General features: G+C 41.1%; 1 protein-coding gene across 5 annotated transcripts in view; it reads right to left on the reverse strand.

The window, feature by feature from the left end:
- The window catches only part of NHSL1 (NHS like 1), a 175,212-nt gene that overhangs the window by 114,629 nt on the left and 34,172 nt on the right, over positions 1-26,411 (reverse strand). Inside the window, exon 1 of one of the 5 annotated variants that reach the window (XM_050971900.1) lies at positions 12,220-12,304. The exons of the other annotated variants lie outside the window; for them this stretch is intronic. Within the exon in view, the coding sequence (XP_050827857.1) occupies positions 12,220-12,277 (58 nt within the window). The 5' untranslated portion in view covers positions 12,278-12,304. Of the gene's footprint in view, positions 1-12,219; positions 12,305-26,411 lie in introns of those variants that run through there. 5 annotated transcript variants of the gene reach the window in all.

Consider the following 26,411-nt stretch of genomic DNA (forward strand, 5'->3'; position numbering starts at 1 on the left):
AACCTAAGCCAAAAATTAGCACAAGTGGTTAAAATTATTTCACTTAATAATTAATGAAACTTAAAATCTTATCCTACAATGCTTCTTTTACTCAGAGAGTTTACTGAAAATCTGATCTCAATTTTTAAAAAATTTAATCATTGAGTACACTCAGATTTTATTCAGACTTTAAAAAAACCCCAAACTTTAACAAGCTCTCATTCTGAAAAGAGCAATTCTAAAGTTGGGTTTTTTTTTAGCACAAAGTAAGCAACATCTGAGATAACCAGAGTGGGACTGTCACTAGCAAGTCCTCCCACCTCCCTTTCTTTACCAGCTCTGTGTAAAATCTCTTTCTCAATCTCACTAAACTGGGTGTGTATAAAGGCGAGCAGGCAGCTCTGGATGGATGCCTCCACCTAGCTATCAATTACTATCACAAGACTTGTACTAAATCTATTTTCTGCCTCTCCCATTTCATTTTCCCTGCATCAGCAGTAAATTTAGGACAAAAACACAAGACTAAAAATTCAATCACTGCCACCTATTCAAGCCAATTCACCAATAAACGAGCTTACCAATTTTTATACTGCATGATGTGCAAGATTAAACTGTAAGGTCCTATAGAAAATTTCCTAATTATATTTCCTTATTTTCTTCTAAGAGACAGGTCATTACTGAATTCACAGATCAGCTTCCAAAAAAAGCCACTTTGTTCTCAGAAAAACATGCCTACAAATTTTGTCAAGTGACCTTTGTTTGCTATACACCAACATTTTCTTTTCTCCCTTCTTAGAGATAATTACACCAATATATTTAGGGGTGAGAAAGAAGCAACATTAATGACTGACTCTATAAATCAGGGTATACTGAAAATGTTTTAATTTACATTTAATAAACTAAGCCCTTAATTGATAAGTTTGCCTTGAAAACAAGAGGTGTAGCCCAGATAACTTTTCTGTTGTGATCAAATGAACAGACAGCTGGCAGGAGATAAGTAGTGCAGAAGAGTCAGTTGCTCAAAACAAATCATAATTCCTTTAAACCAAAATAATGTTTTGGAATTAGAACTCAACAATAGTTTAGAACATTTACAAAAAAAACAAAACATGCTTATGCCAAGCAAAGGAAGACGATGATGAGAGTGCTGGACAACATAGGAGTCTGCTAATAAAGACTTAATAGAAAAAAAGATAATCAGCAGAACGAGAGCTGATATTTCCATCAGAAGGATGAAGATGATCCCCTGCCCATAGGGAAGATGAGACAATTTAGGGACAGAAGAGAGAAGTATTTCCCTCGCCCATGTAAGGCATCTGACCTAAAGCTTCATTGTCTTCAAAGATCTTACAAGTTTGAGGCATCTGAACATGGGTTGGTTTGTTTTGTTGGTTTTTTGGGTTTTTTTTTCTGTTTTGGGTAGGGTTTTTTTTTGGTTTTTTTTTTTTTTGTTGTTGTTGGTGAGGGGTTTTTGAGAACTCAGCCTTCATATGACAAAAAATGAAAAACTTTTTCCATTTTATTGATCCCTTTCAGTGCTCTGAAACACAAATCATGGCTAAAGAAACACCAGGTATGCTCTTCTGTCAATCTGTTGGTCCCCAGCTGAAGCAGTCTGCTACCATCCCCACTGTTTCTATATTACTGCTTAATTTCCTCTTCTCAATTTATGGCATTTCTGAATCATCAACACAAAAGACCAAAATAGGGTCCTGGTCTTGGGAATTGGGAAGTTCTCAGGAAACCTGGGGTAGTATTTAGGAACAGGAACTTTGGCAAACAAGAGAAAAGACATACAAGGAAAAATAAACTCCATTTAGTAGGATTATATAGTCAAACTGAAAAACGATTTTTTGATCTGATGTATAGCTTGCTGGCCCTTTGTTAAAGCAGACACACATATGTTGAATGTCTATTAAAAAGCAGAATACTTCACTAAAGTATACTGAAGCTAAAAAAAAAATATTTGCAATGGAGACCATAAAAGGGAGAAAAGGATGGAATGTGTTACGTTCATCTAGCAAAGCTGTTCCCTAGCAATCAGCAGTTTCAAGCAGCCTATATCAATCCTGCTCTTAGACACAATAGAGTCTAGTCTGAAATACAAGCCTAAACTAAGGCAAACCATTAGAAAGAAAATTCTCCAGAGATTTCTTTTTCTTTTTTTTTTTTTTTTTTTCATATACCAGTGGCAGGAAATCCTGAAGGCATGAAACATCATGAGTTCAAAGCTCTGACTTTTTAGCAAGAGGATAGAATCAAAACACCTCCCTACACTTTGCTCTTTAAAAAAAGGAAAAATAAAAAGAAAGAAATTAAAGAAAAGGAAAACATTGACAGAGGTCTTCATCATAGTAAAAAAATGTCTGGAAATAATTAGCAACTGAAAAATGGAAGAGGAAGAGTAATAAAAATTTTAAAAAACCTTAAAACACTAAGTAGTAAAGTATTCCATTTTTATGAGTAAAACATCCTAAAAATTGCAGGCATGTAACCTAAAGTTTGATACATGCTTCCACAGAATTTAATGCAGTTCAAAATAAACCCAACCTCTTTAGTTATTGACATTCCAGGGCCATAAACCTACACAGCAAGTCATCAAAGCAAAACATCTGTGCACTGTCCACACATGCAGCTCGTGCTTATGAAACAGAAAGAATGATGTCATTTCAGCCTGGTTTTTATTATATTCCATTTGCTGAGTTCTCAGCAGTATGGCCCTACCTCTGCCTCTCAGAAACAGCCCAATGTTTCTTTGCCAGCACTCGAGGCTCATTTACAGTGGAAGATGCTTCCAGTGCCCCGTGGTCCAAGGACTCCTGGTCAGAAGCTAAGGAAGATGCTGCATGGTTTAATTTACCTGCCACAGCTGCCAACAAGCCCTTGCTTATAAATGAACCTGAAGTGATACAGATTTTGTCAGCATTCCCCTGGTGCCACCAGTGCAGCCAGCAGCCTGCTCCCCAAACACAGCTGGCCTCCAGCAAAAGTGCTCAAGTCCACACAAAGCAACACAAACATGATGCTAAAATCAAGTTTCTCATGGAGATAAAATCTGCTCTCCAGCAAAGAGCCATTGCAACCAAAGCTGAAATTCTCAGGCATCTACTGTCCCCAAGGCTGGCATGTCTTGAGCCCACTTGATGCAGCTAGGAGGGAAAACCATATGCAAGAGGAAATACCAGAGGCCAAACACATCATGGCTTTTCCAAGCCAACTGCACTCTGTCCATCAGCCTTCATCCTTCAAGCTGTCCCCCTCAGAAACTTCACTTGCACCAGCCTCCTCACCACTTGTTCAAAAATTCTCCTAAACAAGTGCCCATTTTACCACCTGCCAGTTGTTCCTTAAAACCAGCCACTCCTTCCATTCTCCCACCTCAGTTCCCCGTCACCTGTTGCTTCTCCTGAAGATGATCACTCATGTTATCAACACATTTTCTACAGAGACCATAAACAGGAGAATTACTCTTGCAACCTGCAGAAGCCCTAGAAAGCATGGCTAGGCTAACACAGTGCTGTGCTGCATGTTTCTTCCCCTTTGGGGGAAGCTAATGTAAATAAAATGAACAGATTTCTGGTACTAGGGCCTGGAATATTCCTAGAAACTGTCTACCAGATTGGCTGACTTTTTTTTTTTTTTTAATATACCATTCTAAAGAGAAAGACAGTGTTGTTTAGCATAGCATATAATTTTGTAAACTTGGCAATTCATTTCTTGTTTTTACTGATTTGAGAAGGACTAGCACATTTTAATGAGGGCTTTGTAAATGTGGACCCTTGGCAGTTCTGTGGAAGGATAGAGTACATGTGTTTCTCTCAGACCAGTTCCAGGAGATGGTGGAAAAAAGCCATACTCCTTGATTCAAATGAAATCACTCCTGCGTCTCTTCCAAAAATTACAATAGCACCATGTACTAAACTCATCAGTAACTGGAGAATCTTGGACTTCATTATTTAAACCTGGATTGATGCAATATGAATGCTTTTTCAAAAACAACTTTTCACATAAAGGCGTTAATATAAACTCCATCATATGTTTTGGGTTTTTTTTATTTTACACATAGCAACACTTTCTTGTAATACTCTTGGACTGTGTAATATTTGCCTTACACACTGCATGTAAAAATAGTCTGTTCTCTTACCAATAATGGGCTTGAGGAACCCCAGGGATTTTAAATCTGGACAGGCTGTAATGGAAACGCAGGATCTGCTTGTGGACTCTGAATGGGAAGCAAGTCCCTCTCCTAGGGCTGTGGAGGCCAGCCTCCCCACGGGATGGTCCACTTGGCTGCCTCTCCAGCCAGAGTCACTGCAGGCACACTGCCTTCTTTCCATCCCTGTCGTCCCTTCTGGCCCTTGCCTGGTCTGATATCAGTGTTGCTAAGGCAGCAAATGCATACAGTACCTGGACAAACTGCACAACAATTCCCTCTACCCACACATTCATCCAAACTTTCATGAGTGTTGTACTAGTCCTGAAGGGAACACAAATTTTTAAAATTCCCAAATGTATCAATTTCCTGCTTTAAAACAGTCTTTGCATATAAGGTGACCTAAGCCAGCTAAATCCACAGTCTAGTGCCTGAAAACCTCCTGGCTGGGTAACTGAGAGAAGTATTTCATTTTGAGACCCTTAGGTAAACCCCAGAACTCAGGTTTACTCCAAAGAAAAACGTCAAGTGAAAGAGTGACTAGTAACAGATAAGGATCTTAAAATGTAACCATTTTACTAATATAAATTAAACTGCTTTCACTGCCCCTGAGAAAGAAAATACTATGAGCACCTTACCATTCCTATAATTGATGGTAACTTCTTTAACATTCTAAAATTATATGAAAGCTATCAATACACAGATGACTTCATTAAAGGCTTTTGATGTTCTATAAAACACATACAAGCACACATATGCACCAAAAAAAATTCAGGTGCAAGAATGGAGTGCGTTCAGTCAGCATCTTCTCTCTGCAGGAAATTACTCCCATCAGACATCTGCTTATACTATTTATATATATATATATATATACACAGATAGATACACTTTCTATTCTTTTTAAATATTGCAGACTATTTAAATCTACCCAATAGCTGAAGCCCCAAATACAAAGCAGCTAACAAAAAGGTCATCCAAAAAGAGATGCTGCTCCTGGAACATGTGAAATATTAAATCCCATTTTAAAAGGCATTCTTTGTTATACTTCAATTTATAAATCTCCCCCATCTGGAGTGAGGCAATATGAGAATACTGACACTCATTTGATTGCATTGTAAATCTGAATTTTGATGTCTTCCAGGTAAAGGTTCAGTTCACTAGTATTGCTTAAAAAACAAGGAGCTGAGAGTCTTTGCCTTTTTTTATTATGTACTTTGTTAAAGTGGTTCACTGATTTAGGTTTACTCAGCAGCATTCTCTGTTGTTATTTACGCTTGGTTTAAAATGTATTGTGCACTCAAAATGACAAGTACTTAGGTTAGAATCTGTGCACTTGGAGTCTGACATTTTATACACACCAAAATAAATTGTAAACTTTTCATCCATAAACCAAAACGTGGCCTTTAGCTGCATAATTATAAATGCTGCACAGTTCTAATGAAAACCTTCAGTTGCTCCTGCTGTAGTCAATTGTCCCCTTCTAAATATAGAATAATGCCGGGCCTAGACACTCAGGTCACCAGGTAAAGCTTTGCACAGCGTAAATCTGTCACCACCTTTGCTCAAAGCATCTCTTTAATCAAAATTCATTTACTGTGACAGTGAAAAGCAGCCAATTTAGACAACACAGCCAGATAAATCTGAACCCGTTCATCCTGTTTTCAAAGGAAGGCGATCACAGTGGAAACTCGGAGGAGTCAGCAAAAACTCTAGCAAGTCGTCAACCTGCCAACTGACCTTTCTTTTTTTTTGTTTGTTTACTTAATCTTCTTCAAAAATGCATGTTCATTGCAGTCGTTACCAAGTTCCAAAGAAATTTATGCAGGATCAGAAAACTCTATGTTTCTGTTTTGCTTCTATGTAACAATTACAGTTATTAGAGGCATGGGTAGCCAGCCAGTACCACAAATAAGATCATGTATTTCCCATAATTATAAGGGGAAACATTAAGACTAATATTGTTCAATTTTTCCAATGAATATAGTTACCACTGAACTCTAATTTGACTCATCTATGTCAACATGAAGAGATAATAACAAGTGCACTTGTAAAAGGAGAACATTTCACTTAGTGATGTCTAAGGCATAAATGCATTTGTAGTAATCAACTGCAGAGCAACTCCAGGTATTTATGTATTTCTTCCCTCTTTTTTGCTTCATACACATATTTTAAAAAATCATAAATCTACCATTTATCTACAACTAAATGAAGATATTTGCTTTGAAAATAACAGGAGATACTCACTTTTCTAAAGCAACTTACATTTTATGAGTGATACTGAGCTTTAACAAAATAGTAAAGCTGTGTTCCACCAAGATCAGTACAAAGTACCTTAAAATATTTAAGCATTTTTATTAAAGTGCAAAGCTGAAAATTTTACTGGAAATTAACATATCTTTACAATTTCAATAAATGCTCCGGTCCAGGCTACAGAATAGAGACAGAGCATTAGCACAGGTTACTGAAATTCAGCATTCTTGGGGAAAAAGAAATCACACAGTTCCCTGTGGCACATCGCGTGGTTAATGAGGGAGGAATTAGCCAAGCAACGTTATTACATGTACGTTTTCATAACAAATGGCTTTCTTCAGGGAAGCCCAAACAAATTACCCTGACTGTTGGAGCAGCGCGGGGCACACGGAGCTGTGGTTTGACATCGCGGCAGCAGCGCTGCGCGCCCGCTGCTCCTCCTGCCCACAGCTCTCCCTGTGCCGGGCAAGGGACACAGCTGCCCCCGCACACACCCGGCCCCGGGAGCTGATCTGGCTGAAAATTAATCTGGTAAAGTCAAGTAAAGCAAATCAAACCTTCTGTGGGCAAGTTTCCATCCTCTCCACCGCAGTCTGGTTCTCCGTGCAATCACGAACACGCGTGCGCCAGAGCAAGGACGGCACAACAGGCACGGGGGCCAGATTTGCTCAAAACAGGCCCCACATTTTCTTCATTCTCCAACAAAGCCCATCAAGCGAAGAATACAACTGACCACTGCAGAGATGCAGCTCCAGCTGCAGCACCCCGGGAGCTGCGCTGGACTGACCCCCTCCCCAGCCCAGGCAGCTCCTGCTGCAAAGCTGGCTGCATGGCAGTAGGGACCAGCCAGCTACAGCTGGGAGATGAAGCAGAAGGAAGCCCCGAGGCCCCAGTTTCGTGCAGCTTAAGCCGATCTAATTGCTGTCTGCCGGCATCCCAGCCCTCCACTCCTGAGCCTATTACCCAACAGAAAATTATCCTTTTTTTTCCTGTTGTGTCATCCCATGGGTTTTGTTTCTGTCTGCTTACTGATATGGCTCAGCAAAGAATGGAGGGTGGGACCACAGTAGTGGAGGAGACACCATTCAGCTCACAGATCGGTTTTCTTAGGCTGCTGCTGACCTACAGCTTACATTAAATCGTTTTGCAGCAATTCCTACTGTCTTCGATATAACTCAGCATTTAGATATAAGTCAGCCACAAACCTTTGCATCACCCATATTTCTAATTTAACTTAACCTTTGCTCATAGGCTGTACATTAAAGTAAAGAGCTGTTGAAAATACTTCTCACGTCTTTCAGGACTGTAGAATATACAGGTCTCACCGCAGCACTGCTCCACAGTGCTGCCACAGCAAGTCATCAAAGGAATGCAAGGGCTGGCTGATGATTCCTATGGGTCTCATAACTTGCATACTAAATCCCAGCTCTGTAAAGCAAAAATCAATCAGGACTTCCTCCAAACTGCCCTCTTCAAAGCCACAGAGAAAGGCTGTGGTGAGACATGGGGTGGAGTGGCGTCTCACCACAGCTTGAGGGAAGTCCTGACTGAAGCCCAACATTTGCAGGCTCACTCAAACTCCCACGAGTGACACTGAAGCTCAGTGGAGCTCCCAGGCTGGGTGCTGAGCAAGGGGCAGGTTACACACCCACTTCGCAGGTTCAACAGTGCCCCCCTGGCGGGATAACCACAGCTGTGCCTCAGCATCCTTATTGATCTTCTTCATCAGGAGAGATCCGATGCAACACAGCCGGCACAAACTGTCCTCACTTGTGTATGACAGCCTGGCAATTTCCACAAATAAACACAGTGTGTACTGCTACATGAACATGCTACAAAGGCAGGGCAACCATCCTTTAATTTCCTGCAGTAGGTGGAAAAAAATACGAAAGAATAACACCATTAAGATCATCAAGGAGGAGATGCCCTTGTCTGAAATCACCTGCATAAATATGCCTTTGTTTAATGAATGAGATTTCTTTCTGCTGCGTTTCCACTAGTGAATTAGTAAGTAGAGAGGAGACAACTTTCTTATTTACTCAATAATCTATCTAAACACCCACATCATGCTTCAACCAAGACAATCAACCCTCCATTAGAGATTATTAATACATGAAGCCTCATGACCCCCATGATTTGTGATATTATTTCCTCCACTTTACAAACAGAGAAAACTACACGACAGCAGTTATTAAAAAGCTCTGTGAGGAAACCCACAATGGAACACAGCATATTTCCATGGGGCCAGGATTTACCTCTGGTCTCTGACTCTGTGCCTGTGCTTTAACTTCACAATTCCTACCAAACTTCAGTGAAGCAAAGCTCAAATAATTAAAGAGACGTAGTCTGCTTCCACTGAAGCCTGTGGCAAAACTCTCATTATTTTTAACAGAAGTAAGACTAGACTAAGCATTTTTAAAGCAGTTGGGATCACTGGAAGGCACCACTGAGTTCTCAATATTATTAGCTACAAGACTGCATCTATCTAAGGGCAATATTTCTTTTAAAATCTTTAAAACCTGGTCTGAAAACCCACCAGGTTTTTAAAAGCTCTTGTTCTTCAGAAAAACATTATTAAAAAAGCACTGAAAGGTCATTACTTACATTGAAATTTTTTGTATGAATAATTTAAATGTGTCGCTAAAGCGCATACCAAAGGCCACTCCAGCAAGGGATGGAGTCCCTCTGAGGATTCTCACTTCTTTCATATTTGCTTTTGCCCCTGGTTATAACAGCTTTTCCTTCATTTTCCAATTAAAATAGTATTGTAATGAGATTTGGAGTCAACAAGCTTATTGCTGTATTCACTGAAAAAAAAAATCATTATATACCTCAAAATGGAGGAAGGAAAGCTTTCCAAAGTCTTTTAGATCAAGTTCTTAATATGAAATTGCTTAGATTATAAGCCATGGCAGACATACAGAGTTTTTTGCACTTGGTTGCCCTGGGGTTTTTTTGAGTAATGAAATTTTCTCTACATAAGTAGTGTCCCACTGAAACCAACCCATCCTAAAGATCATGAAAGATAGGTTCCACCACACTTCCTCTCTCAGTTTTAAAACAAAAATTATCTCCTGGGTATGAGATATTCTTAACACAAGTTCTCACCAAGCCTTTTGGGCAGAAAATGAGCAAACATGCATGACTTCATTATGCCTTAACTGTGACCAAATCATTGCAGCCAAGGGCCTTCGCATGCAGAGCTGTGCCAAGGGCATCAAAAGGACCTGCCTTTATTAAGTGTGAGCAAGAACCACACTGACCAATGTGAGTACAGCAGCTCTCACAGGAGAGGTCACAGGCAAATGGACTGCTGTGAGCCACACCAGGCAGCGGGGAGGGATTCAGCACAGCAGCTGAATTACTCTCCCTGCAAGGAAAGTGATGGAAAGGAGGGTCTGCTCCACTCTGATCTGGCTATACCTCTCAGGATTTTAAAGAGAAGGCTTCATTAAGCACCTCTAGAAGCCAGAGAAGCATAGCTAACAGCAGCAAGTTTCACACAGGAGAAAAAAGCCACGATTATTATATCAGAGGGTTCTCCAGGAAACAAGGGATGCAACAACATCCTGAAACCACACACACCTGTCTGAAATTTTTTGCCTGAGCTTTCTTTGATTTTGCAGCACAATGTAAACCTTTGTCATGTGGACAATAAGAGCCATGTCAGCATAGTTTTTCAGACATACTCACCCTGATTAAAGGAAATGGAAGCGAAAGCCTAGAGTGCTGATGCTTAAAGGAAATTCCAACATTTCAAGTGTTCATACTTTTCACTAAAACACGTAAGGCCATGGGAAGACAAAGTATGTAACTTCAACAAACGCTGTTTTTGAACTACCCACAATCACAGAACAGAATTGCAGAAGACTTCAAGCACAAAAGCAGCTTAGATTGTTCTCAAACCAGGATATCTGTGAATACTCAAAGCTCTTACTTATTATTTTAAAAGGCATGAAAATATTTTTGCAAATCAGCTTTAAAAAAAAAAGAATCGTCGTTCTTTGCTAGTCTTAGTCTGCACCTCCTGTAAGCTTATCAGTGTGAGGAAGTTTAGGTTTTCCACAAGTCTTACCTGACTGTTTCAAGTAGGGCAATGTATCCTGTCATTCCAGGATTCATTACAACAAAGTCCCTCACAACTTCACAACATTACAGTCCTGACTGAAGATAAATCAGTGAATAGATTTATTCACCTAAAGCAAAGAATACGCATGTTTCTCTACAGCAGCAGACCTTGTGCATTGTCTATGGTTAGACAATTATTTTTAAACTAGCTTCATTTTCAGATGAAGAGCAACAGTATTCTGAACAGCAAGGACAACTTGTTCTTTTACAAGCATGAAAGCAAGTCCTTTCTTCTCTTTGGTCAACTAAATGCAAAAAGTATAATCCCCCTATTTAAATTTACTTGCAGTAAGATTTGCAAACTCAAACAACATTTAAAAAAGCACTGTCTGCTGTTTCCTTAGAGGAACATCTCCTAAGTAGCTCAGTTTTCCATAAGGGAACATGAACTCTCTCCATTCTTGACAACACAGGGACTTCCCATATCACAAGAAAGGATTTCATCGTGCTGATGAGCCCAGAGCAATTTCAGCTGTTTAAGCCATCTGTACCACTGGATTTCTTTGTTCAAACTAATCCAATTCAATCTCATTTGTGTCTTTTCAGTCGTCTACATATTTTCATCCTTGCAGATAGCTGCACCTCTGTGCCAGCTACTAAATATCAGTCACTCACACACTTTCCCTACTCCCCTGGCCCCCCTCTAAATCTCAGACACTAGCTATTTTCACTTTCCTCCACGATGTGCCAGGTGGAGGAAAGTGAAGTCTTCACAGCTGAAGACACAGGTATAAAAAAAAATGTACTGACTTGATTAAACTGAGGGGGAAAGGAAAAAAGACTTGTGAGTTAACACTTGTGATCAACAGAAACGGAGTAAAGGATAAGAACTATTTAATTTAACCATTTAAGACACTTTATTTTTTACAAAATAAAAAGTGATGCATAGGACTGTCATTAATAAACATTCAAAAGGAGCCTACACATAGAAATAAAGGGGGGGGAAAGCCTATAATTTTTCACACAGTCTTTTTTTCCATTTAAATGGTACTATTAAGCTGTGCTACTGAAAAAAAAAAAAAGAAGCTGGAAACCTACTTACCAAAGGGTAATCCTTTGCTTTATATACCCAGAAACAGATAGGGCGAGTACAGTACATTTAATATTTTATATTGAAAAGAATTAAAGAAGAGGAAAAATAAACTGGTACCAGATCTAATTTCACACTCAGGGGATTACAATGTAGAGAATACAACACACAAGCATTCTTCACTGACAACAGCACTGTGAAATGCTCAGTAGATTGCTGGCACTCCTAGGATTTAAAAGATTTAATGTTCTGCTTCGTTACTTCACAGCATGCAAAACTTTGAAGGCCACTGGAAGACCAAGCAGCTTAGCAAGAAAAATAACAGAAGAAAAGGGCCTCATCAAACTTACAGGATCTTGATGGACCTTTTTTGACAGCATTTTACTGTGCTTATATTGTGGAAATTAAAAACCAGAGTCCTTCTGTTCCCTTAGGGTAGTCAACGCCGTGTGTTGGGTGCCATTCTGACTGCCCCAAAAGTAGCCTGTACATGTACTGACATCCCATTTTACTTAACCAAATAAAAAGAAACTTAAGTCCTTTTCTGCTGTAAGGAATAACACCTGCCTCCCTTAAAAAAACATATATACTTGCAAGAGGAAAAAAAAACCACAAAAAAAGAGAAACAGATGGATCAAACTCATACCTAGAGTAGCTGAATTAGAAATTTTCTTTATACCTGAATAGAAGCCATTGCTTGTCCTGGATCTCCAGGAGTGCACACTTGGCAAATTCATGCTTTCCCATGGTCAGCACTGGGGTGGACCTCTGCTCCTCAATGTAAGAATCATAATTAGGGCAAAGCATCTTTGTGAGCTGCAGTAATTTCCCCCCTTTCTCCCCCGTGCAGCCAAGCAGGAGCAACCCTGCAGGGTAGGTGACAGCACTACAATAGCTAATCCCAACAAGAGAAACTCTGAGCCAGGAAATGTGCTCTGAAAATGCAATATGTATTCTAAGAGGATGAGACTCCTGAGAAAAACAGAAGGCCTCATTAATTAGTCCTTGGGATGAGAAGGTGGCTCTTTTGCCTAAGAAGTCCTTTCAAATCTTGGATATTTAGTTTAGCACAAAGAAAACAAGCTCTTTTGTTAAACAAACATCTAATCACCTGGAAATTTTAGAGGCACACATGCAGCTTCAACAAAAAATAACTTCAAACAACTGAATTTGGTGTTTAAGGTGCCCTCTGAGTTATCTGCATAACACAAAGGGGTTTTCAGTTGTCTTTACACCTTTTATGAAGAAACATTTGGGAGGAAAGGTTTTATTCCTCTTGTTCTGTTTAGAAAGAGCTGGAGGGGAAAGTCAAAATCCACACAAAATACATCTCCCCTGCCCATCCCTTCTCCTGGTGCCTCCTGGGGCCTGCCATAAGCCCACCCCAGTGCTGAAGAGCACCGATGGGTCTGATACACCACAAGCACAGCCTGAATGCCTCAGGGGGAGCCCCTACCCTTATGCTTTATTCCCCCTTCTTGGTCACCATTTCACCAAGACCTGCCCTCACACACTTCTTCCTATTTTCACCCCTAGAGAAGCCCACTGGGGCCAGGAAGAGCCCATCCCAGGAGGAGGTGGCACGGTGGCTGCTCAGGGACCGCACATGGGAAGCGGTTCCTGTCTCGTGCCTCTTCAAAAGTTGCAACCTGTTAGCAGAGAGCTGGACACCGACCTCACGTGGTCCTGAGCACTCCCAAGTACGTGATGAACAGGCATTAAAGCAACCACATTTGTTTTGTTAAAAGTGTACACAAGCAGCAAAGGCGTCTGAAGCTCTGCACAGGAACGTCTGAGCTGGCAGTAAGTCGCTGTGAGATGTGCTCTGGCACCACGGCCTCACTGCTCAGACTGAGAGCAGCACTGAACAATTGCCATTCCTCACCATTTCATCCCTTTCCTCACTAGCTGTACCCAGCAAGAATGTGACACTGGTGAAAAAATCGTGATCCTTTTTTCCTTCTCTATGCCAACTTACACTTCAGCTCGCAGGAGAGCTGCCCAGCTTGCAGAGGGGCAATGGCACAGCCAACCCATGGTGTGAGGCCACATGGCCATCAGAGAAAAGGGTGTGCCAGATGAAGGGACAGCAGGTAGCAAGGGAAGGACAGCCCACACATTTGAAACCACCACAATTACATGATTTTTTTGGCAATACAGGTAGCTTCAGGCGTGCTTTCCTGTCATGCCTCTCCCGTGGCTCTACAGAGCGCAGAGAGTTCAAGGGTTGTGCTTTGCCAACTGGAATTTCTGTAGCTGACTTACTAATTTAAAATAGTGCAGGCTGCTTTTTTACCACCAGAATCCTGTTCTCTGGGAGTTCATCCATTCCTAAGTCTCATTGAGCGCCATCACTCACCTCCTAACCTTGTCAAATTACTCCAAAAGTACTCAGAATCTACGGCTTTCATGGGTAAAACATGGGAAGCAAAAGGAAGAAAGAATTGAAGAAAAAACAAACCAGGATTCCCCAAGCAGTTCTAGCTAATGCAAAGTTTGAAATAACCGGGTCTATTTTATTTTATATCCCATATGACAGTGTTTGTTACAGCAAGTACAGCACAGCATGTGAGCAATAATTGCTTTAGAAGGCGCAGTAGTATGCAAGATGAGTGCCAGTGCTGAGACCAAGAGAGTCCAGGAAGAGCTCATTTGTAAAAGAAAGATATTTGAATTAAAAAGTGTCTATTAGTAAGTAAGGGTCTCATCAGCGTATGTATTTTCATCAAATATAAGGCAGCTCTAAAGGCAGTATGAAATAGCTGCTGTTTACAGGACATTGTTAGAGGCATCCAATATAGTGTTTCATTTTGAAAGCTTACTGGACCTAAACTAGACTGGATAGACAAAACAGAAGGCTACTTATTATTTAAGCAGCACTCACTTCAGAAAGATATTAAGTTTACAGCCTGATGCTGCTTACTCATAACAAAGTCTAATTACAGCCTAACAAGCACACCCACTGGCTTCAGTGAGACTCGGCAGAGAGTAAGACAGGATCCACTGTATGTCAGGTTTGGCAGCTCCCTGATGAAGTGCTCTAGAGGAAACAAACCATTCGGGCAGTTAATAGAGGAAACTGTTTAACACAGAAGCCGGGGAGAAGTGATGCAACTCGCTCACCACCACAGCAGCAGGGGCTGCCAGGGCCAGAAGCAGGGCTTGGGAGCACCGCAGCTTCCGCGTGCCTGCACAAGACCATCAGGTCTCCCCATGGAAAATGATCACCTTCAGCAGATCCTTAATTTCATCATTTGTTTACAGCTTTGAAAGAAAGTTACTGAATCACTTGTTTTTATTACACTGGTAATTGCAGAGGGACTTCAGGTATATGTGTGCATATATATATATATGTACGTCATCATCTTCTATTCTATTAGAGGAACGTACTCTTCTGCAGCTATAATAAAATGCAGAAAGACAATAAAGAAAAATAACTGGGGAAGAAACTGAGGACTAAATGACTGTTGGTTTCGAGCTCCACCTCCCACCTCCCCATCATGAGGCAAACATCAAGTAGTAAATCAGTTCTGCATATCAGCTTGGCATACCACAACACACAAAATACACACCCATCCAACTGGTATCTCTCCTTCAAAACACTGAATATTCAATGCCAGCAGTATCAACCTAGACAGCAATTTCACTCCAAGAGCTATCTCTTGGTTTTGAGTTGGGGTCTCTGCTTTGCTCTTCAAACTATACACTCCACATTGCCCCTGGACTACTCCTGATCATAGTCCCTGCTCAAAGAATCTTAATTCAATCAGACCAGACAAAGTGGCCACCAAAGAAGTGGCTGTGGAGGTGCCTTTGTTACAGGGTGTCACAGCTGGGACCACTGATCACTGCAGAACTGTCCTATGGAGAGCATCCTGGAAAGCAATGCTACGGGTAATGCAGGGACTGCAAGACAGTGACACTTCGTGGGGAAACCACGTCAAACTGACTACATGTGGATTCCTTCCCGCATCCCTTTTATGTTCTCTATTTATATTTATAAAAAAACAGACTTTCTTAAGCTGTGCAGACTCAGGTATGGAGATGAATCTGACTGCACTTAGAGGCTGGCAGGGTATAAGGGAAAGTCTTTGCTCATAACAAGCTGTGTATAATTTGTTGCAACCGTAGAACAATGACCTAGATAAAGTGAATATCCACAGCAGTTGTGTTCCTGACGCATCACAGCACTAACAGTCTCAAAACATCTAGGGGGCCAAATACCTGTGTTTCTGACAAAATAACAAAAAGGAAATCGTGGAAGGAGGAAGGGGTGGAGGTGAGAGTAGAGCACGGCACATTGCTCCACTGAAAAAATTAGAGCTTATATCTCTCCATTAAAACATTGAAACCAACTACATCAACGACACCCATTTTATCTATCACAAACACACACGTGCTTTTGGAATGCCTTGAGAGCCAATTCAGCAAGGCAGAACAGCCCAGCAGGCCGTGCCCACACGTGGTCCTCCCACGCTGAAGCTCGTCCCAGCGCCCGGCTACAGCGGCCGGAAGGACGAGGATGGAGCAGCGCAGACTCCAGCCACAGTGCAGGCAAGGGCTGGCAGCAGCTCCGTGCACACAGCACAATTCCCATCCCTTTTGCCAGGTCTCCTGAAATGCTTCATCTCCCTGCATTAAGCACAGGGGAAATTGCAGTCATGCATATACAAAACAAGCCTAACATGGCAATTTTGGATGTGTCCTAACTGGTGAATCAGACGTTTTTCCACCTCTCATTTCTTTCCTGTATTAAATGATGAGTAAAACTAATCCCTTCCCTTTGAAACTGTAATATTCAGATGAGAAGTGTAAAAGCAGACTTGGTCTTTAATTCTAAATTCTTCATGTGTTTTGGTTACAAGTCTTAATAAGGGCATGCTATAGGCCCTTCAGTCACTTCCTTTCCTCTTGACTTGATCTTGTTTCATTCAAATTACTACATATGACTTCATACGATTTTGCTATTTCAAGCATTGAAACCTGAATGCAGTAACAATCAGACTGCCATCAAATTCTAAGGCCTCCCCTGCAAACACAAACACAGACAACCTGCAATTACTTTTGTATGCCAATACTAGCAATGCTGTGGGCGGGTATCCATACATGGTTTCAGGCATGCCTCCATGTGCTTCTCCTCAAGTAGCTGGGAGGAAGAGAAGGAATGAAGGAAAAGAATAAAAAACCAGAGTGACCAGATGTCACCACATCCATTTTTCAGGATGCAGTCCTAAGGAAAAGCTCTTGGGTTCACATATCAGCAGGAACAGCCAGTTGGGACTCCTGCCTCACTCGAGAGGAAGAACTTCAAAAAGCACACACAACTGGTTCTCAGGCTCTTCAAAGAGCTCTAGAAGCAGGAAAATACCAGACTGCAACATATTCAAAACCCAATAATAACAGTGGCAGCTTCTGCCATCTTCTCACATTAGAGATGTATCTGCAACCAACCCCAGGAGCCAAGAGAGATAACAAGCCAGTATAGTCAGCCCACAGGAGAAAATGGAAGTCAGGAGGAGGAAAGATGGAGGCGTCTCCCAAAATATTTAAATTTAACTATTTTGGTCAACTACTGCACTGGAAGTTTTAAAGATTAACTTGAGGGGAGGTAGAGATTAGGGTAGAAGTAGAAAAGGGAATAGTAGAATAATGCTTTTTTTTGATCAGTGTTGTCAGATGTGCTCTTCAACTTTTAACTCTGCTTCCTTGGTGAAGAAGAAAGTGAGCTATAAAGAGGTTGCCAAGCTTCGAAGCAGAGAAAAAAAGGAAAATAAGCAAGCAGGTAAATGTCTCAAAGACACAGCTTCAAAAGGAACTGACAGTGCCAACACCATTAACTGGGGAGACTGCCTGCATAAATCCATCCATATTTGAATGTGTTAATTTTCCCAAAGCTTACAACTGAATCAAAGGCTATTTCATACTTCAAGAAAAGAGGAAGGGTCTGAATGAAGCAGGGAAAGAAAACCAAAAATCAGGATGACTGTGCCAGTGAGAAGAGCACAGGCTGACCTCCACACAGACATGCTGGAAGCTCACGATCTGATTTCATCCACAAGAGCCTCTCACAGTAGTGCCTGCCTGCAATGCTGCTGCCTGCACCCTGCAGTGATGCCAGCATGCCTGTTTACACAGCCACGCTGACAATCAGGTCTGGCTTCACCGCGCAAAACAAAAGCCGCAGAACACGTTGGGGTTTTTGCGTTTTTGAGCCAGATCCAGTCCTTGCTCTGGGTCACATGAGAGCTGCATGGCTGCGCCAGAACAACTGGAGTGCATGTGTGCACGGGGCTGACACAGGGCATGTGAATCCATCTCGTAAAACATGGCTAAAGCCAGCTCTCCCTGCAGGGACAGACTTATCTAGGCTTAGAGGAATTCCTAAAAGAACAAGTAAAGCCTGTCCACATAGGTCTTTTTGGAGACAAAGCTACATCTCGTGCATTGCCATATTGTGCATCCAACAGACGTTTTCAGGGGATGAATAAATAACAACTTGTTCCAAAGTTGCTGGCTCCCTGTCACTGTCTGCTGTCACTGGTCTGCAGAAGGGAGTCCCCTACAGAGTGTAAGACACAAGCTGCCTGCTGGAGGGATTGCCTGTGGCTGGCAAGGCCAGGCTGCAGCCCCAACTTTAGCTTACAAAAGGACAAACTGTGACATGGCATCCCAAGAGAGGCAACTGTCAAAGGCTTGTCACCTGTGCTCCTGAACGTGCAAGAAAATGCACAGAGAAAAGCTTTACTTGCAAACCCCAAAGCCCTCGAGTTCCTGTCCATGTACTACTGACATTAAAACAGAGCTCTGGATCCAAGGGGAAAATGCAGTTGCTAAAACACCTGTATTACAAGCAGAGTTCTGAGTGCAGTTAAAAGCCTGTCTCTTTTGCTACATATCAGTTTCAAATCCCCTCTACTCAATTTACTTCAACTTTTAGAATGATAAAATTCCTCACTCATCTGCATTACTTCTGCAATCTCTTAACGTTTTGTTTCACTCATACATTCACAACTGCTGAAATGATCTTTGATTTGAGAAGCTGAATTCTCATTTGCAAGGCAAACAGCATTCATACCCAAGGAAAATAAAATGCTCATGACTTTTATTAATTAATAAAAATACCTTTCCACCTTTTCAAATGCTTGATTCCTGTTCCCCTGAGTTTTAACTCTCTGCAGAGTTATCACAGCACACTCCAACAGACCTTTTCCACTGCTAGAGTGAGAAAACACTCAGATGTGAACTCTTGCTTTGAAACAGAATGGAAAGTCCTGGCAGGCTTCTGAGGAATGTAAAATAAGACTTAAGTGCAGTAAAACTCACATGTGCAACAATGCAGAGGAGAAAAGTAGCAAGAGTCACTGGTTTGACTAATTCTTGCACAGATAAATTTTGGAGAATAAAATAACCATGTAGAAAACTCATATACACTGAAAAAGAACCAGTCTGAAAATGGCAGCAGGGCTCTGTTTTTTGCCCCCACTCTGTCCCAGCAAGCCTCACAATTATTTAGACAAGAAAAGATATTTTATGCCCTTTATTAACAGAGATTCCCAGATCCATGTAATCCATATTCCATGCATAATACCAGCATCCATGTAATCCATATTCCACTTACTTTTGTAAGTTACCAATTTAGAAAATTAATATTTACAGACCTGAAAATTTCGTGAAAGAGCAATTCCAAGAAGTGTCTTAACCAAAGCTAGTACTAACACACAGAAGCTTTCAGCTCCCTGAGAAATTAGGCTGCAAAGCTCTGATTTGTAGCTCTTCAGGTCTCTGGCACCATACCATGGTACACTGCTGAAAAAATTCTTCAAGATTTGGAAGCACACCCTAATGATGTTTATTTATGTGAAAACTGGTGCAAGTAGTTAAACTCACACAAAATATCTTTTATCATTTCTCCCCAGCCACCTTCCCTAGGTTTACTCTTACTTCTGTTTAACAGCCATTTTCTTCTTATTTTAATATTTCATTAGAATCCCCCAAAAGAAGATTGTAAGTTTCTAATGCTGCATTTTTTTTCAGCTCTGACAACAGTGAGAGAACCTTTGGCTCCCTGGAATCACAGCAGCACAAAAATACATTGGTGGGATGCAAGAAACTTCTGCTGCTCGTGAAATGTTCTCAGTGTACAGCACATACTGTCTTCAGAGCAGTTACTGTGCTTTCCTAGAAAGAAGCATTTGATGTACATCTAACAAAACTTTCTGACTGTAGCAGTTGGAAAACAAAAGGAGTGTAACAATAAAGTTATTTTTCTCCTGCTTCTTAGACACCAGGGGCTGACAACGTGGGCCACCTCTAAGGAAGTCCTGCCTGCTTGGTAAAAAGTGTCAGAACTAGAAAATTCCCTGTTGTGAGGATGCAAACTCCAAAAGTTTGGTCAAGTGTTGTGTGGCAGATACAATTGATAAAGCCACTATTTCCAGCTTTAGAGCTAAAACCACTCAGTTTTCTTTCTGCGTTAAGTTTTGTCTGAGTATGTGGCCTCTGTAAGCCCTTCTGGTGCTGTCTCTTGAAATGATGCAAATAAATTGCAAATTCAACATTTCCATACACATGGGATTATATAAGGAATGCCAGGACAACCCAGATGTACTAAAAAGAATATTACTCATGTTCAAATATTTTGTAGTTATTTTTTTCTCTACTGGAAATAACTTAAACTTGTATTTCTCACATATGTTGCAGAGTTCAAAGTCTTTGGGAAGAGGAACTGACTTCAAAGTATACCTTCAGAATACTTCTCTTTTAGGATGAAAAATATTTCTGTTTTTTATAATTTTTAGTTATCAAACATATTTTGAAGAGAGATGATGAGCTCAGACATGCATTACTGAGCCTGGCAGAGAGATTACTGGCTAAAATCCATGGGCTGTGCAGGTCTGACTAAGCACTGCTCTCTAAAAGCTTGGTATGAAGCTACAGACTTGAGCAGTACAGAGAAACAGGCTACTCCAATTTTGCACTCAGATCATAATTTAGAGCTTATGCTCATCCTAAAACTGGCCCTGCCTCTTTTCTTTAATGTTGGTGCCAGAACTGCTGCCTCTCACCTGTGTCACTCCCATGGAAAACTTGCACTGCCTGCACTAAGAGACTCCAACCTGAGCTGTACACCCAATAAATGACCTTTTCTCAAAGTCATTTAAAGCCTTGAGAGAAAGTAAAACAAATGAGGATAAACAAATGGCGAGGTTGATGGACAGAAGGAATAGAAATAGAGAAAAGACAGAGGTTCACAGTGGTATTATAAGCATGATTAATTGCAAAGAAGCCTATGGATTTGTACTGTTTATTTTGAGTTACAAAATCTAAATTAAATACTGCAACCTAAACAACCATTTCCTTACTCATTAGACTCAGGTACGCATCAAGCCTTTATATATTAAAATGATGAATAATTCTGCATATATCATTCAGCAAAAGCTCATGCATGCTATGCTATATGACATGAAAGAAAAATAAAGCAACAAGCAAGTTGACATTCAATGACTCAGCATCAGACCTGGCAAGGACAACAGTGAAACAATCCCTGCACTGACAAGTAGAGTCAATACACAATACTGACAAGGTGGGCCAAACTTCTTGTGCCTCAGAAGGCAGCAAAGCCTGGAAGAACAAGTTAGTAGCAAATAATTGTAAAGACTGACATGCCTTTTGCTTCCTGATGAAGAGCAGTGGTGGCAAGAGCACTGCTGTGCAAGGAGCTGTGGTTGGCTGCTTCCCTCTCCCCTGGCCTGCCAGCTCCACAGCAGGGGCTGCAAGGAAACAGCACAGACAAAAGGGAATATAGGGCAAAAGCACAGCAGACAGTGAACCAGAAAACAGCTGGTTCATCTGGTTATCTGGCCAAAGCTCGCTCTTTTTAAAACACTTGTCTCTCTAATATGACCAAAAGCTTTCTGGACGTTCATCTTGATGGAAGTGGAGAGGGATTTTTAACAAGAGCGTGCAGCGATAGGACAAGGGGTAAATGGCTTTAAGGCAGGTTTAGATCCCAGGCATTAGGAAGAAATTCTTTACTGTAGGGGTGGTGAGGCACTGGAAGAGGTTGTCCAGTGAAGTTGTGGATGCCCCATCCCTGGAGGTGTCCAAGGCCAGGGTGGATGAGGCTCTGAGCAATCTGGTCTACTACCAGGTGTCCCTGCCCATGGCAAGGGGGTTTGATCCAGAACTAAAGGTCACTTCCAGCCCAACCCATTCTATGAAATCCGAGTGTGCACAAACATTAAGTACCTGCACAGTGTAAAAAGCAGTCAAAACTGCTAAAGTTTAGTCACCTGCTAATTATGAAATAGAAATACAGCAATATGGACGGGTTTAGTGCTTTTAAGGACGTCAGATCCCCTGTGGAGAGGGCAAATTTCCAAGGGTCACATGATATCTGGTTTGAATTTTTACTCTCTTGCCATTTAGTATAATAAATTGTGGTTAAGGATTTGTGTAAAAATTGGAGCAGGTTACAGAGGAGTAAACTATTTCTGAATTTATCAAATGACCACAAAAGTCTTCCGTGTTATTTACATCTCTATCACAGTGAAACCTCAAAGTAGATTGAGGGTACTTTTAAAGAAGTTTGCTGATAAAGCAGCACTTGATAGATAAGCTTTGGAAAAATCTTGCTGTCAGGGCACTAACCTGCAGCTGAGAGCTCAAGGCAGGAGCTCTCTAAACTCTGTGGTAGTTCCTTCCTCAGACACCAAAACTCACATCAGGTCTCTGACAGATTTGCAGCAGCTGATAAAAGTCAGACAAGTAAAGCAGCTACTATCTCCACCCACACACCCTGGCCCAATGCAAAGGTTCCCAGACTGCACACAGAGCAGCTTGGGAGCAAATGTAGCTTTCCTCCCAGGAACCAGAGTCTGTTTACCTTGGTACATGCCCAGGTACAATGTGGAGATTTCTGCATAGGAGCAAGTGGAATTGCTTGCCAGTTGTTGCCTCTCCCTGAAACGCTGTTTCCAGCTTCCATATCATTTCCTATCACAGGAGGCAGACAACCACTCTGGGGAATGGCTCCAGCAGGCCCAAGAATGAATGGGATATGAAGTTACTCATCAAACCACTTCTGGCTGCACAGGCTACAGCCAGCTGCTCCTGGCTGCTGTATCCGCAGCTTGGCTTAAGGAAGTGCCCAACCAAAGGACCATCTATAGACTTGATGTACAACCTGCTAGAATTGTAACCTTAACTTCTAAAGGATATTCTACTATAGCTCCAATGTCCCATTGCTCTGCTTTCAACATCACACCTCCTACTAAAATTGCTTCTGTTCCAGTTAATTTGCACTTTGAATCTGCTCCTACAGTATCAGTTGCCAACCTGTCTGTATGGACTAGGAGCACCAAATTATGCCCATCTCAGTGAAGGTCTTCCAGAACTCTTACCACAAATTAAGCATCACACCAAAATTTATCATTTACCAAAATCATCACCACAATTTTCCCATGTTCATTGCTACTTACATTCAAGATTTATGCCAGACTGGCATTTACTCCAGTGGCATTTATTTTGGTGAATGGTGGCAAGACACATGATGACACACCTGACAAATAATAAGTTTGGTATGGGGAAATGTGGCTATTGGCAAGTTCTCAATCTTCAATTTATTGTTTTCATCAACACAACCCCAGCTCTAATTTGGGAGCATTTTATTTTGGGCAAAGAACTCATCTAGTAGAACAAGTCACACTTTGTTAGTTCTTGCCCAGGGAATAGGTGTGTTTCTCAAAGACTAGAAATAAAGAGGATAGGTTGGGAAAGAAAATCATTATTGGAGCTGGGCTTCAATTTAGTTGGAGACAGTGGAAAAGAAAATACTGACAAGGTATTAGCACATTTGGATTTTCTTCATACAGTGAAATATTGAATAAAAAATTCAGCAAATCTGACACAAAACATTTTTAATGCACCCTATTGGAATATAATACCCAATTTCATTTGATGTTTCACCCTCTAACATTATGTGTCCTGAACAGTCATTGCATTTTGAACATGTATTTTCTATTTGGCAAACATCTACTCTACAAAGGCAAATTTTATATTAAACCTACCAGAATTTAATTCTCGAGTGTTACTGGAGATGCATTTTTTAATAACCCTTAAAATTTGTGGATATTACAGTGTTTCATGTTTTAAGGAAAATTGCTGCAATTGATGTGTCAGTTTTGAGTAAAATTAGTGCTCATGAGAAGGCGCCAGGTTAATAACTGGAGAAACTTGTCTATTTTTGTTCCATTTAGATCTGTAAAAAGCCTGAATTTTGTATTAGAAATGCAGATCCTGTCTAGCCTAGAAGATCAAGAGTTTGTGAAACGGTGACACTGCAAGAGTAACAAAATCAAGTTCAGACAACAAAAAAGCAAATTTCATTTGGACTTCCCACGAGTTTTTTAACCCTTTTAAGAAATAAAACCACAGCAGTAATTCCCCAGTTAACAGAAGACAGAACTTCATTCATTTTGGCCAAGAGGTCAGCGTGGTTGTTTCACATCAATCACAGAGAGGGTCAGGAGTATCTCTGCCGGGCACGCAGAAGGCACGAGGCCCTCAAGGGATGCTGCTTCTGAATTACCAACAGCCAAATTGGGAGGATCTGAAATAGACAGGTCTAAGTTTCAGCTCTGGCCTGTCCCATCCCAAACACAAACAGATGGAAAGAATACAACTGATAAAAACTCAAATGCAACTTTGTAGCTCAGTCTAACCTTGTAATATTTTTAGTTTACAGCGTTTTCCCTTTGCCTACTTTTTTTTTTTTTTTTGAGGAAAGAGACAAAAACCATGAAAAAATTATTTAACTATTGAATTAAAATGTCTATAAACAATTACATAAACAACTTGACTGCAGTTTACTTTTGAGCTCTATAACCATATGAGCAGCATCTTTAAATGTAATTTCTCAGTGACTTCAGTTCCTCTCTCATCTGTTGCTTGGGAATTCAGCACCTCTGGGGAATATACAAATTTATGGTGTCAATTCAAAAAAAGATAATAAAATAGAAAAAAAATCCCTCTTACTATCAAATCTACTAATGTCAAAAAAGGGTGTTCTTTTCCTCAAAAATTTTCAGACTTTAGCTGACAAAGAGTAACTAGAGGCACATTTGTGCATTCATGCTTTTCAAAAAAAAAAAAAAACCACCTTTAACTTCTCCCAGTGTGCAGCATCAATTTAAAAACAATCAGGAAAAGCTTTATAAACCAGCAGTGAACAAAAGATGTTTCTGGTATCATGACGAAGCCAACACTGACACAGCAGAGTTAGCAGGGCATTGTATTCCTCCTGAGCAGCTACTGCAAGCTTCAGCAAATGGAAAGACCAGCATCATGATCCAATCACAATGTGTTCCTGAGTTTAGGACCAAAGTGCCAGGCTGACAGATTTCTGCCAGCTAAAAACCAGGTGCATTTACTGTCAGGGAGAAAAAAAATTAGGTGGAGGACTACTGTGAAAACAAAGAGTAGTTTTCATTTCTGCTCTGGTTGCCTCCTCAGTGCTAAGGCTGCAGTCCTGCTCTTCACACCATTAACACTGGAGACAGGGATGCAACCAGCACCTATGACTTGAAATATGGCAGACAAAACCAGAGTGGATTTACACATCACAGGACATAAAAGAAAGCAAGTTAACACTGAAGCCTTCCCTTCTACTAAACTCTTCACTGTGGTTTTCCAAAGCCTCATTTATCCTGGCAAGATTAAAAAATCGACACAAAGAAGCAAATGTACAGGACAGAATTGTGTGTACAGCAAATGTACACACAATTCTTTACTAGATAATAATAAAATAGCAGTTTTTATAAAACCTAAGAGGAGGAGAGACACCAACAGAGGATGATGGCCTAAATCAGTGCGCTGCTGTGGTGGACACGTGCCGGGGCACAAGGCTGCTCACCATCCAGTGGTTCCAAGGGAAAAGGAGCAAAAAATGGAAGAGAATATCTGTGAACTGTGACCCTCTGGTTTACAGTTTTCTAGGAAGATTAAGGAAACACGTTTTTCATTGTGACAAAGCAGCAGCCCAATTTCATCAGTTTAAACAATTATTACATTCACCTGGCCGGCAGTAAGAGTAAATTCAGCACTACTGACTGTGTAGCCATGAAGAAACTCTTGGTAACTCATTAGTAACTGAAGTTTTATTAAATTGACTACGTCTTCCACATGTAAGCAAACAAAAAATTAAATGTGCTGTGGAAATTACTTTATGTGTGCTTTTCCCTCCAGTCCTTTACACATCTCCAGCTATTTACAGAGCGCTTCTGTGTGCCGGGCATTCACATATTTCAAGTTGAAAAATAAAGGCAATAAATGCTGGAACTGCAGCAATAACACATCACAGAGATGGGGACATCCCAGCACCAGTTGGGAATAACCTGGATTAGTGACATTCAGCAGGGAAACCAGGCACCTCCCAGTACAAGGGGCAATGATGTAAAGGTCAGGTCCCAGTGCTGAGAGTCCCACCTCAGTCAGCAGCCATGTGGTGAGCACAGACCACCTTGGCTGGGCACCACGACACCAATTCTGTGTTTATTGCAGCAAAGGAGTGCTGGGCTGGCACAGCCATCAGCCTCACTTCATCCATCAGGGGGCTGCAATCGCTGGCTGCATCCAGAGCCACAACACAGCATTTCCCCTCAGCATCTCACTTTTCTGACATTTTTCATCTCTGCTCCCAGTTACACTCCCTCTGTGCTAGCCCACTATGTGATGCCGTACATCACATGCTAAATTTCCCTGATTTGGGAGAAGAAGACACCACATTCTTATTGTGCCTCTCTGGCTGTGCCTCCCCTGGTGCTCTAAGTGCTGCATCCCTCCTCACCTCACATTCCCTCACTCTCTGCCTGG

The sequence above is a fragment of the Serinus canaria genome, chromosome 3 (genome assembly GCF_022539315.1).
Source record: "Serinus canaria isolate serCan28SL12 chromosome 3, serCan2020, whole genome shotgun sequence".
NCBI lineage: Eukaryota > Metazoa > Chordata > Aves > Passeriformes > Fringillidae > Serinus > Serinus canaria.